This window comes from Molossus molossus, unplaced genomic scaffold (assembly GCF_014108415.1).
Source record: "Molossus molossus isolate mMolMol1 unplaced genomic scaffold, mMolMol1.p scaffold_m16_p_5, whole genome shotgun sequence".
NCBI lineage: Eukaryota > Metazoa > Chordata > Mammalia > Chiroptera > Molossidae > Molossus > Molossus molossus.
Window position 1 is genome coordinate 72436646 of NW_023425388.1, and position 14082 is coordinate 72450727.

Below are 14082 nucleotides of genomic sequence, written 5' to 3' on the forward strand. Positions count from 1 at the left end.
CTAACCGCTGAGCCAAACCGGACAGGGCTGATCTTTACTATTTTCTTCCTTCACTTACTATGGGGTTTTCTTTCTGTTTGCTTTCTAGTTCTTTAAGTTGTAAGGTTAGATAGTCTATTAGAAATTTTTCTTGCCTCTTAAGGTAGGCCTGTAGTGCTCTGAACTTCCCTCTCAGAACTGCTTTCCCTGCATTCCATAGATTTTGTGTTCTTGTGTGTTCATTTTCATTGGTTTCCAGAAATTTTTTACTTTCTTCCCTGATCTCCATGGTGGTAACCCATTCATTGTTCAATAACATGCTATTTAGCTTCCATGTTTTCAAATGTCTTTGCATATTCTTGTTGCAATGGATTTCTAGTTGCATGCCACTGTGATCTGAGAAGATGCTTGATATGATTTCAATCTTCTTGAACTTGTAGAGACTTAGTTTGTGACCTAAAATGTGGTCTATCTTTGAGAATGTCCCATATGCACTTAAGAAGAATGTGAATTCTGTGGTTTTGGGGTGTAATTCTCTGTAGATATCTGTTAAATCCATTTGATCTAGCGCTTCATTTAGAATCTGTATTTTCTTGTTAATTTTTTGTCTAGGAGATCTATCTAGTGATGTCAGCGGGGTATAAAAGTCCCCTGCTATGATTGTATTGCTGTTGATTTCTCCTTTGAAGTCCTCCAAAAGATTTTTAATATATGTTGGTGCTCCTAATTTGGGTGTGTATATGTTTACCAAGGATATATCTTCCTGTTGGATAGATCCTTTTAATATTATGTAGTGGCTTTCTTTGTCTCTAGTTATGGCCTTCATTTTGAAATCTACTTTATCAGATATGAGTATTGCTACCCCAGCTTTTTTTGGCTTTCCATTTTCTTGAAAGATTTTTTTCCCATCCCTTCACTTTCAACCTATGTGAGTCTTTTGTTGTGAGGTGAGTTTCTTGTAAACAACGTATATGTGAGTTGTGCTTTCTTATCCAGTCTGCTACTCTGTGTCTTTTTATTGGAGCATTCAAACCATTCACATTTAAGGTGATTATTGATATGTACTTATTTATTGCCATTTTTGTTTAGTGTGGTTCTATTTTTCTTCCTATTTCTTCTACTAATTACAGCAGTCCTTTTAGCATATATTGCAGTGCTGGTTTGTTGTTAATATATTCCTGAATCCTTGTTTGTCTGGAAAGCTCTATCTGACCTTCTATTTTGAATGATAGCCTTGCTGGTAGAGTTGTCTTGGATTCAGATCCTTGTTTTTCATGACCTTGATTACTTCATGCCACTCCCTTTTGACCTGTAGTGTTTCTGTTGAGAAGTCAGCTGAGACCCTTATGGGGTTTCCTTTGTCGGTAACTGGTTGCTTATCTCTTGCTGCCTTTAGGATTCTTTCTTTGTGTTTAATTTTTGGCATTTTAATTACTATGTGTCTTGGTGTGGGCCTGTTTGGGTTCTTCTTACTTGGGCCTCTGTGCTTCTTGAACTTGAATGCCTTCTTCCTTCACCATGTTAGGAAAGTTTTCTGTCACTATTTCTTCAAATATATTCTCTAACCCTTGCCCATTGTCTTCCTATTTGGGGACTCCTATGATATGAATGTTATTACGTCTCCAGTTGTCCCACAGTTCTCTTAAGCTGTCTTCCTGTTTCTTAATTGTTTTTTCCTTTTGGTTTTCTGATTGGTTGATTTTTTTTACTACCCTGTCTTCTAATTCACTGATCCAGTCCTCAGCTTCCTCTACTCTGCTGGTTAGTCCTTCCAATGTGTTCTTAATTTCTGGTATGTCATTCTTTATTTCCACTCGGTTGGTTTTTAATGTTGCTATATCTCTACTCATGGTGCTGATGTCCTTACTCATGCTGTTGAGCTTCCACAAGATCATGGCTCTGAACTCTAACTCTGATAATTTGCTTAGCTGCATTTCATTGATCTCATCTTTGATAGAATTCTCTTGTTCTTTCATTTGGGATTTGTTTCTTTGTTTCACCATTTTGGCTATCTCAGTGGGTTTTGGAGCCTGCCTAATTTTCCCTTAGGGTGTTGGTGTTCTGCTGTTTGTGGCTCCTTCTACCGAGTTTGGATGAGCCTGTGTGGGCCCACATTAAACACCACTGTCAAGTCATACTTTCCTGGGTAGATTTGCAAGCCCAGGAAAGGTTCAGTTATCCTCTAGCTTTTTCCTGGTGGCTAGTAGTCTCAGTTACTCAGTGCCTTGGAATGTAGCCCTGGTGTTCTGCATAAGATGATTTCCAGAGGGTGGGCTAGATGCTGGTTGTTATTCAGCCTCAATTTGCATTTCTTTGCCTCATCTGGGAAAGGCTGAATCTTTGAGTGGGAGGTTGGGCTGCTGCTTTTCTCCATAGCTCTGGGAAGGAGTACACTGGCCACCGTCCTCTGTGGCCACAACTCAGCAAAAACTCTGAGTGCCCTCCAAATCCCAGTTGTCCCCACAGAGTTCCAGCCTGGTCTGCCTTCCCTCTTCCATAGCCCCCAGGTGAGTGACTGTGGCTATTTTAGCACTCTGTCCCGGCTCTTGGCTCTCTGCTCTCTGTGCTGTGGAGCAGGCTTGGTCTTTATTCCCCAAGGGCGCTGCTCACAGCTAAGACTGCTGCTGTCCATGGGCTCCCAGCCCACCACCCTCTCATGCCTTTGCAGATCCTACCAGTGTCCCTGGTTATATGGTCCTGTCCTGCTGCTTTTCTGTTGTTGTTTTTTTTCAGAGGATTTGTCTTTATTTTAGATGTAATTCTTGTTTGGTCCTGAGACATCCTCTGCGTAGCTTCTATTCACTCCACCTACATTTTTCACATCCTCTATCCCCATCTTATGTGCAGCTGGGTCACTCAGGCCTTCCTGGTGCCCCAGCTCCCTGCAGGTCCTGTGGGTAAGTGGATCGCACAGTCCCTTTTTGGGTACCCGGCTCTATACCAATGTTATAGGCTGCTGGGTTGCACTGGCCTCTCTGGTGCTTCAGAACCCCACAGGTCCCGCAGGTAACTGGATGCATGCCTCTAACTTTTAACCCAGTAATTCCACTGCTGGATTATGTCCTTAAGAGATATACAAAGAAATATGTAATAGATATGTTTGAAAAATTACCAGCAATATACAGCCTAATCACATAATGAAAAGGATGTGTAACCCTCGGTGGAAATATATCAAAGCGTGATTAGTGGCTCTTCCTAGGACAGTAAGTTTTCATTTCTATATTACCTTATTTTTTCAATATTTAAAATTTTTACTGTCATAATCAAGAAAAATAATTTTTAAAAAATCATTTTTTTCTGCTATTTGAGAAATAAATATACACATGTGTCTGTCTGAATGTGCATTCCTTCCTTTCTGTACACCTGCCAGGTGCTCTCAGGGACAGAATGGGGCAACATGTTGGTCTGGGAAGCTGGCCTCATCAAAGTTGAGCTCTGTCGAGTTAAAAGTAAGCCTTGTCACCAGGGTCCCATTAACCAGATAATGCTGGATGAAGGTGAAGTTATCACGATTGGCTCAGATGGATGGGTTAGGGTAAGTTTTCTTGTTACTTGAAAAGTAGCATCCACGTCCAAGCAGATCATCCAGTTGGTTCTATAAGTGGTTTTTGTTGTTGTTGTTGTTGTTAATCCTTACCTGAAGATATTTTTTTCCATTAATTTTTTTTTTTTTTTTTAGATGTGGGGGAGACACATTGATTGGTTGCTTCCCATACAACCTCGACCGATTGGGGTGGGGGATCAAACCTGCAACCCAGGAACATACCCTTGTCTGGGAATTGAACCTGAGACTCTTTGGTCCTCAGGCGGTGCTCAAACAGCTGAGCCAAACCAGCCAGTGTTGGTTTTTTATTTCTTGCGAAGGTCACTTTATGAAGGAGATCAGTGGTCATTTACTCCCAGGGCCAACTATTTTAAATAATGTTTCTCTTGTGGTAATATTTGAATTCTAGTCAAAATTAATTTACAGCATCTGATCACTGACATTTTCTGAGGGGATCTTTTGTTATTTTGATTCTACTGTTGAAATAGCAGCTTCAGAAAATGAAAGCCCATGTTAGCACAATATAAACAGTGAACACAGATGTCCCACCAAAATGCCTGATATGAATGGGTAATTATCTAGGGACAAAAATGCCAAACATTTGTTCTGTTTTTGTTTTTGTTTTTGTTTTAAATCTTTGCCTGAGGATGTGTTTTCAAAAATTTTTATTTTTTTAAGAGGGAGTGGAAGAGGGAAGAGAGAGAAAGATCAATATCAATGTGAGAAAGAAACATCGATTGGTTGCCTCTGGTACATACCTCACCAGGGATCAAACCTGCAACCTAGGCATGTGCCCTGACTGGGAATTGAACCCACAACCTTTTGGTGTACAGAACAATACTCCAGTTGACCCAGCCACGTGGCCAGGGCTTGTTAGTTATTTTTTACTGAGACTACTAATCAGGAAAATACTCAAAAGGTAAGATGAGAGGATTTGGCTATGGATGCTTCCATCTCCTTGTACCTGACACTAGTGAACTCATTTGTCCTCCCCTGTAAACACCATCCTGCCCATAGTGTGGGCTAAGCTGGAACATTGTTTCTCCTGTTTGTGGTCACACCTCTGGGTGTGTGTACCCTGCTGTTTCTGACAAACCTAGAGCCTCCTGATTTGTCTTGTGGTCCCCTTGGCACGGATTCCTTCTGGGGACTTTCATAAGTGGTAGGAAGTGTTCTCTGGGTATTCTTTAGGACATGTTATTATCAGAAGTAAAACCACTTTTTAATAGTCTGGTCATTGTTGACACCTATTGAACTTACTATGTCTAATATATTGTTTATGCCATATCTTCTATAATCTTCCCTCTTACCACAGGCTTTTTGAACCCAAGTATAAATTTTTTACATTTACCATGTTAAATTTAATCTTGTAAGATATTACTCATTATTCTGAGACTATTTTGTGTCCTATATTATGTCACGCAATATATTATGTCACTTCTTCCAAGACATGTCACCCCAAAATGTCAAGATACCACATGGGAAAAAGTCCTCAAGAGAAAAATGAAATATTTCACACAGGATCCCTTCATGGACACTGCTGATTTCTAAGGTTGCTTCCTTTTCCAAAGTCCATCATTGCCTCTTCCATCCTTTATATTATAAATCTCTACCTCATACCCATTAGGAAAAACTTACCCCAACTGCCAGGCATTAGTCTGGCCCTAGCACCTGGGCCTCCTGCCATGAGGCTACTCTATGAAACAACTCAGATCCTCCCTGAAGTTACTTTCTCAGCGTCTGAGTTACCGAGTCCAGGACATGGCAGGGTGTATCAGCAGAACCATCTGCATTGGGCTCTGGTACTTCACAGAGGAAGCCCTCTGAGTCTCTGCCACATGAGGTGAGACTGCTCCTCATCCTTCCTGTAGCATTCTAGTCTCCTGTCTTGAGAACAAAAGTGTTTATCTGAATAGTACAGTCTAAATCAACGATGAAGAGAAACACTTTCTAATAAATACATCATCTACATTCATTTTTCTCTGCTTATAGTGAAGATGGTGTTTGAATTATTAAGCAAGAAGATCTGTTTCTCCTCTCCAGGGGCCAACTGGTGTATATAATATAGGACTGATGATGTCTTGCTGAACAAGTAAACCATTTACTCTCAATGGCCTCTCTCTGTGCAGGAAAACCTGTCAGAAACGTTGAAGCACAGATTACTTTGGGCAAATTAGAATTCTTATTCAGAGCTGTGTTTTCTCACAAATCTATAAATACAAAGGAATGTCTTTTCTGGCTTAGAAAATATAAATTCATAAACTGATGTAAGCTTATGATATTTTCTTATTAATTTGATAAGATATGGGATTTTGAGACCATAGACACTGCTGATGTTATAGACGAGACTGGATTGCTAGAGATTGAGCCCATCAATGAACTTCACGTGGACAAGAATGTCAAACTCTACTCCATGATAAAAATGAATGATGCTGGAAATAACTTTTGGTTGGCTCAGGTAAGTTGCATTCTTCTCTCTTGGCTCTTTTAAAGTTACCTGGGCATAAAATTAAAATAGCATTATAATGTATTGTCACTGTAGTTCATTTTATTATTAAGACTACTACTGATACCTCAATGAAGAGTTCCAGAATTTTGATGTTTAAATGACCTATATTTTATACATAGAAAAACCTATTAGAATAATTTTTATTATGTTAAACCAACTATAAGTATAACAAGATTGCTTTATTGTATTCTAAGATAGATAGAAATTGGTTTAATTAAATTTCAGTCACACTCTAAACTATATATAAGCTTTTAGTATTATTGTTTGTCCTTTATTTATTTTTTTAAGGTCTAATGGTTTATTAAGTAAGAAAGATTGAGCATATGAAAAATTGTTCTCTCCTAGAATATTTTCAACCCACACATGTAATTTATATCATGGCAAAATGCAAACACAAAAGGTCTATTGTTTTGGCAGATAACCTACAAATGTGCTTAATTAGGATGCAAACTAAAAGCACAGTGTATACTGTTGACAGTCATGAGCTTTAGATCATGATTTCTATTATTATTATTATTGTTTACTTATGGAAACATATAAAAAAAATAAATATGGAACTAGAGGACAAAGTATTAAAGACACACAACATTTAAGTCTTATTTATGTGTCAACAACACAGATATTATGCTCTGACAATCCCCAACTTGAAGGGGAATGAAAGAAATTGTGTTTTGGAATGAGAGCTTACTCCTATGGATATTTGAAAAAGATGTCAGCGTTTAAGTTAATCAATATCTGTTCCTAGTGGACTTTACTTCGAGAAGTGATGGCCTCTTTCCAGGGAAGAGGGATAATTCTTCATACTGGCATTCCATTCCATTTACTGCACGATGTAAACAAATGCCTCCATTAGGTGAATTCCACGGCCAGTTAATATCCAAAGCAGCCCTTCTCTATTGTAGCCACTTATTCACCATCCAATAGGAGCAGCTAGATTCTAAAAATAAATCTGAGAGGTCATGGGTCACCATGTTCAAGCTATTAATTCCCAGGTTTTCCAGGGCTGTGTCTTACAATTCTGTGTTTTCATGGAGTGTAAACTAAGGATGCAAAAAGAGGGTGCCAGACTACAGCTGAATGAGGCACAAGACAAATTTGGTTATATTATCTGAATATGCTAATTATTTCACTTACTAAAATTTTAGTAACCATTTTGAGAGATAACTGTGTGTGACAAAATACAAGGTAAAATGTAGAGTTGAAGCGTTTGATGGCTCAGTGGGAAGCATTCTGGCCTCTGGTTCGTTCCCTCCTCCTGCTCTATGGTGTCAGATAAATTACTTCAGTAATGTTCAGCTCTGGGCCTTAACTGCCCATTTGGTTTCCTTATTTTATTGACAGGAATAATGTCTTTGACATTGTAGTAGGAACCAAAATAAACCATGTTGAAAATTCCATGATGTCCCAAAGTGGCTATAAATCCTTCGTTGAGGCCTTGGAGTCCCAAGCCCTCCTTCTTAATGATGTCTTGCTAGCTCATAGTGGATGGTTGCTCCTCAGGCTGACAAAATAGGAAAAGCCACAATTACTATGCAGCATCCAGGGTGGTTCACACCTGAGCAGGGAGGAGACACACGGCCTGAGACACTCATGGTATTGGCAGAACAAGAGTTCTCTATCTGCAGAATGAGCCTCTGTTTGTCCTTACTTTAAATCATAGGAAGAACATTTTTTTAATTTAATAGAAGTTCAAAATGATAAGACAAAATTTATTAGGTATTTAATTTTTTAGGATTCCAATGGAGCCATATGGAAGCTTGACCTTAGTTTTTCAAATATTGTAAGTTGCCTATTTTCTTTTTTTAAAAAAATTTATAATAATAATTCTTTGTTATTTTTCCTTAAAATATACTTTATCTTTCTCCATATTTGATTATTATTCCCATCAAAAACTTGGTCAAGATATTCAATTTTTGAGAACTCATATTATTTCTCTCTCTCTCTCTCTCTCCTTTTGTAATTATTGTACATTAAAAAGTTCTATATCATAGCAAAATTTACCAGAAAAGTGGCAATGACAATGGCTAACATATTGTGCTTTAAAGTTTTTTTGTCTATCTATCTATCTATCTATCTATCTATCTATCTATCTATCTATCATCTATTTTTATTGATTTTTAGAGAGAGAGAGGAAGGGAGAGGGAGAGAGATAAAAACATCGATGAGAGAGAACATTGACTGGCTGCCTCCTACATGCTCCCCACTAGGAACTGGGCCCACAGCCTGGGCATGTGCCCTGATTGAGAGTCGAACCAGCGACCTCTTGGTGCATGGGTCAGCGCTCAACCACTGAGCCACACCGGCTGTGTGTGTTTTACAGTTTTCATAAACATAAGCCATTTGCATTTATATTACCTCATGTAATCCTCACCACTATCCTATTTAGTAGGCAGGCAGTTGCTATCATCTCATTTTACTGGTGAAGAAATGGAAACTGGCATTCAAAGTGGCTTGTACAAAATCACACAGCCATCAACTGCACAAGCCAGCACTCTGTTTCTCCTAATTCCAAAGTTCAGCGTTCTTTCTAACCTATTATGCTTTTCTGATTTCTATTCAGATAAAATTACACATGTAGTTACAAGGTGCTGTTTGTATTTCTTTAAACTTGACCTCGATTCTATGTTAAGCTGTTGCTGAGATTAATAGAATTTCTGTCTTTTGATGATCAGACACAAGATCCAGAATGCCTCTTCTCCTTCCATTCTGGAGCCATTAAAGCCGTGGCCGTTTCTCCTCTCACTTATCTTATGGCTACTACTGCCTTGGACTGTAAGTAGGAACTCTTCATGGAAATGTAGCTGGCCTTTTTGTTTTGTTTTCCATACTATCTTTTGTATGTGTTTGATTAAAAGCATTTGAGGATGTTTTCAAAAGGGAAGCCTCTTAATGCAAATGAGGTGAGTTTTTGTGGAGGGAAGAGGGCACAAAACGCAGCAGCCGTGGTTGTTGTGAGATTAAAATGAGAACACAGTCAGTAAACCACTCATGTAAATGCTGTTCATTTTGGTTTTATCTACATTTGTGCTGTCCTTTTCCTTTCCATTTCCTTTCTTTCTTGTTGACTTATGGAGAATCAATGTGGACTCTGCCAGGTGAAATTGATCTACCAGTCAATCATCAGTTGTCTTTTTTTTTTTTTTACTTTAAATTTTTATTTTTCTATTACAGTTGACATACAATATTATGTTAGTTTTAGGTGTACAGCACAGTGATTAGACATTATATAACTTACTAAGTGATCACCCCCATAAATCTAGTGCCCATCTGGCACCCTACATGGTTATTACAATATTATTGACTATATATTACCTATACTTTAACATCTCCATGACTGTTTTATAACTACCAATTTGTACTTCTTTTTTTATCCTCACCCGAGGATATTTTTCCATTTTTTTGTACAGATAGAGTGGGAGGGAGAGAGAGAGAGAAACATCGACGTGAAGGGACACATGAGTGGCTGCCACCCGCACGACCAACCAGGGCCGGGGACAAACTGCAACCGAAGTACGTGCCCTTAGCGGGAACGGAACCCGGGTCTCTCCGGACCGCAGGCCGACGCTCTAACCGCTGAGCCAAACTGACCAGGGCACCAATTTGTACTTCTTAATCCCTTCACCTTTTTTACTCAGCCTCCCAACCTATCTAGCAACCATCAAAATGTTCTCTGTATCTGTGAGTCTGTTTCTGTTCTGTTTGTTTGTTTTTCAGATTCCTATAAGTTAAATCATATGGTATTTGCCTTCCTCTGTCTAATTCAGCACAATATCCTCTAGGTCCATTCATGTTGCTGCAGGTGGCAAGATTTTATTCTTTTTTTATGACTGAGTCATATTCCATTGTATATTTGCACCACTTCTTTATCCAGTCATCTATTGATGGACACTTAGGTTGTTTCTATATCTTGGCTATTGTAAATAATGTTGCAATGATCATATGGGTGTATATGTCTTTTCAAATTAGTGTTTTGGGTTTCTTCAGATAAATACTCAGAAGTAGAATCGTTGGCCCCTTCTTTGTCTTTTGTTATGTAGCCCTTGGTTTAAAGTCCATTTTGTCTGCTTTAACTATTGCTACCACAGCTTTTTTTTTTTTTTCTGCTTCCATTTTCATGAAATATCTTTTTCCATCCCTTCACTTTTAGTTTCTGTATGTCTTTCAATCTAAAGTGAGTCTCTTGTGAACAGCATATTTAAGGGTCTTATTTTGTTATCTATTACAACCTCCATATGTCTTTTGATTGTCATTTAATCCATTTACCTTTGAAGTAATTGTTGATAGATATGTATTTATTGCCATGTTATTATTTTTAATTTTTTTCTTATTATTCTTAAAGAAGACCCTTTAACATTTATTTATTTATTTATTTATTTATTTATTTATTATTTATTTTTATCCTCACGAGGACATCTTTGCATTTTTATTTTCAGATAGAGTGGGAGGGAGAGAGGAAGGAAGAGAGAGAGAGAAACATCAATGTGAGAGAGACACATCGACTGGTTGTCACCCGTATCACCCCAGCTGGGGCCAGTGACAAACTGCAACTGAGGTACGTGTCCTTAGCGGGAACCGAACCTGCGACTCTCTGGTCTGCGGGTGGACACTCTAACTGCTGAGCCAAACTGGCCAGGTCTTAACACTTCTTATAATACTCTTTTAGCTTTTTCTTGTCTGGGAAGCTCTTTATCTGTCCTTTTATTCTAAATGATAGCTTTGCTGAGTAGTGTAATCTTGGTTGTAGATTCTTGCTTTTCATCACTTTGAATATTTTTGTGCAAATCCCTCTGACCTGCAAAGTTTCTGTGAGAAATCAGCTGACAGTCTTATGGGAACGCACTTGTAGGTAACTAACTGCTTTTCTTTGGCTGCTTTTAAGATTCTCTCTTTGACTTTAATTTTTGGCATCTTAATAATGATGTGTCTTGGTGTGGGCCTCTTTGAGTTCATCTTGTTAGAGATTTTCTGTGCTCCTGGACTTGTATGTCTATTTCCTTCATCAAGTTAGGGACATTTTCTGCCATTACTTTTTCACATGAGTTTTTAATTCTTTGCTCTTTCTCTTCTCCTTCTGGCACCCCCCCCTCCCCTAATGCAAATGTTGGTACACTTGAAGTTGTTCCAGAGGCTCCTTAAACTCTCATTTTTTTTTTTTTAATTCTTTTTCAACACTCAACCACTGAGCCACACCGACTGGGCGTAACCAGTATTTTAAATTCTGCATCTATTAGATTGCTTGTCTTCATTTTATTTAGTTCTTTTTCTGTAGTTTGTTCTTTTCTTTCATTTGGTACATGTTTCTTTGTCTCCTCATTTTGGCTACCTCCCTGTGTTTGTTTTTATGTCTCAGGTAGAGCTGCTAGTGTCCTGGTCTTGGTAGATGGGCCAATGTAGTAGGTGTTATGCAGGGTCCATTGGCACAGCCTCCCCGTTCACCCAAGCTGGACACTCCAACTGTGCCCCCTGTGTGGGCTGTGTATACCCTGGTGTTGTAGTTGAGCCTTTATTGCTGTTGGCACCTCAATGGGAGGAATTTACCCCCAGGCCATTTGGCTGTGGAGACTGGCCGTGACCACCATGGGATCAGTTGTGCAGGGGCCGACCTCACAGAACTTCAGTGCTGAGTCTACCCATTGAGTGTGTTTTCATGGAGGAGGTTGGGTGGTGTTTTGACATGGTCTGAAGCTGTCCACTGGGTGCACTTGCTCTGGGGCCTCCTGGTAGGTGAAGGTCAAGGTCAGCTCCTACCTGTACCCTGCCTGGGGCCACCCGGCATAAGCTATATAATGACCTGCACATGGCTGCTACTTCTGCTGGGTTTGGAGGTACCCAGAAGAGACCACACTGAGAACCAAAGCCAGCTGCCACTAGTCCTGGGCCTGGGGCCACTTAGTGAGGGTTACACAGCAAGGGCAAGGCCAGATATGGCTTGTTTGAGAGATTTTAGGAAATCTTGAAGCATGAGCCAAGACAGGTCATTCATATGGAAAAGCCACTGGAGATGGCTTGGGTGGGGTCTGCAAGTTGAGTGGGGTTGGGTCTCAGGAAATCACCAGGGTGGGGCAAATGTTGACAAGTAGATGGAGGCTCAAATATGGTACTTGCCTGCTGGCTCTCTGGGGGGTGGGGTCCGAAAAGGAACAATGGCCTCTGCCAGCACTTCTGTCTGGAAGAAAGCTGCCCCTCCAGCTCTCACCTTGATGCTGGACAACTCAGTTCCTCCCTGTGTGTCCCTGGTGCTCCAGTACTGGAGCACAGAGCAAGTGAGTCTGAGTAAATTTGTGTGTGGGCCCTTTAAGAAAAATGCCTGGGACTTCAGGAGTCCTCCTTATTCAGCCACATTCCAAGCTATTTTTGTTTGTTTGTTTGTTTGTTTGTTTTTTGTTTTTATCCTCACCAGAGAACATTTTTGCATTTATCTTCAGATAGAGCAGGAGGGAGATGGGGGAAGAGAGAGAGAGAGAAACATCAATGTGAGAGAGACACATCGACTGGTTGCCACCCACACGACCCCAACTGGGGGGGGGGGGGGACAAACTGCAACTGAGGTACGTGCCCTTAGCGGGAACCAAACCCAGGATCTCTAGTCGGCCGGCCGACGCTCTAACCACTGAGCAAAAACGGCCAGGGATTTCTAAGCTGGTTTTTTATGGCCAAAAGTTATGAGGACTTTGCTTCCTGGCACTGAAAACCTGGGCTGGGAGGCCTGCTGTGGGACTGGGACTCCTTGTTCCTTAGAGGGTTCTCTGAAGCTGAGATATCTGTCACAATTTTTATCCACCAAACATGGATATGGGACTAGCCCATTCTGAGTCTCTGCCCTCTTGCCAGTTTTGATGCTGCGGCTTCCTTATATTCTTAGTTGTAGGACTTCTGTTCAGCTTGATTTCAGGCAGTTCTGAATGATGGTTGTTCTATAGTTAAGTTGTAATTGTGATGCAGTTGTAAGAGGATTTGAGTACGGCATTTACTTACATCCCCATCTTAACCAGACTCCCAGTTGTCTTCTTTATTACTCATGTTTATAAATTACCCAATTGAAGGTATACATAGAAATTTTTGACTAAAGAAAGGTTATTGGATTATCAGTTGATTTAGTTATTTGTGAAATTTCTTTTTTTAAATTAATTAATTTATTTTTGTTATAGATGTTTCTCCTTTTCCCCTGACTGACACCCTCTTCTCCACTCCCATCCCTCTGCTTCAAAGTATTGTTATGTCCACTAGTTATACATGGATGCATTTACGTTCTTTGGTTTACCTCTTCCTGCCTTCCCCCCAAAGCCCCCTTGCTCTAGGTTTGTCAGTCTGATCGCAAATTCCATGTCTCCAAGTCTATTTCATTCATCAGCTTATTTTGTTCATTTTATTCCACAAATAAGTGAGATTGTGTGATATTTCTCTTTCTCTGATTGACTTACTTTGCTTAACATAATACTCTCCAGGTCACGTCCATGTCAGCTCTTCCTTACAGCTGCATAGTATTCCATTGTGTAAGTGTACCACAGCTTTTGTATCCACTCATCTACTGATGGACACTTAGGCTGTTTCCAAATCTAAGTGATTGTAAATAGTGCTGCTATGAACATAGGGGTAGATATATTCTTCCTGATTGGTGTTTCAAGCTTCTTAGGGTATATTCCTAGAAGTGGGATCACTGGATCAAATGGCAATTCAATTTTTAATTTTTTGAGGAAACATTGTATTATTTTCCATAGTGGCTGCACCAATCTGCATTCCCACCAGCAGTATACTAGGGTCCCCTTTTCTCCACACCCTTGCCAGCACTTGTTGTTTGATGATTTGTTGATGGCAGCCATTCTGACAGGTGTGAGGTGATACGTCATAATTGTTTTAATTTGCGTCTCTCTGGTGATTAGGGACATTGAGCATTTTTTCATGTCTCTTGACCATTGTATGTCCTGTTTGAAGCGGTGTCTATTTAGGTCCTCTTCCCATTTTAATTGGATTATTTGTCTTCCTTTTGTTGAGTTGTATAAGTACTCTATATATTTTTGGAAATTAACGCCTTATCTGATATATCATGGGC

At 39.7% G+C, this 14082-nt stretch overlaps 1 protein-coding gene across 1 annotated transcript in view; it reads left to right on the top strand.

Moving 5' to 3' along the window:
* Positions 1 to 14082, top strand: part of CFAP44 (cilia and flagella associated protein 44) — a 148285-nt gene that overhangs the window by 36724 nt on the left and 97479 nt on the right. The window contains exons 9-12 of the mRNA XM_036243429.1: positions 3350 to 3514; positions 5826 to 5981; positions 7765 to 7812; positions 8705 to 8804. Coding sequence (XP_036099322.1) covers positions 3350 to 3514; positions 5826 to 5981; positions 7765 to 7812; positions 8705 to 8804 — 469 coding nt within the window. The remainder of the gene's footprint in view (positions 1 to 3349; positions 3515 to 5825; positions 5982 to 7764; positions 7813 to 8704; positions 8805 to 14082) is intronic.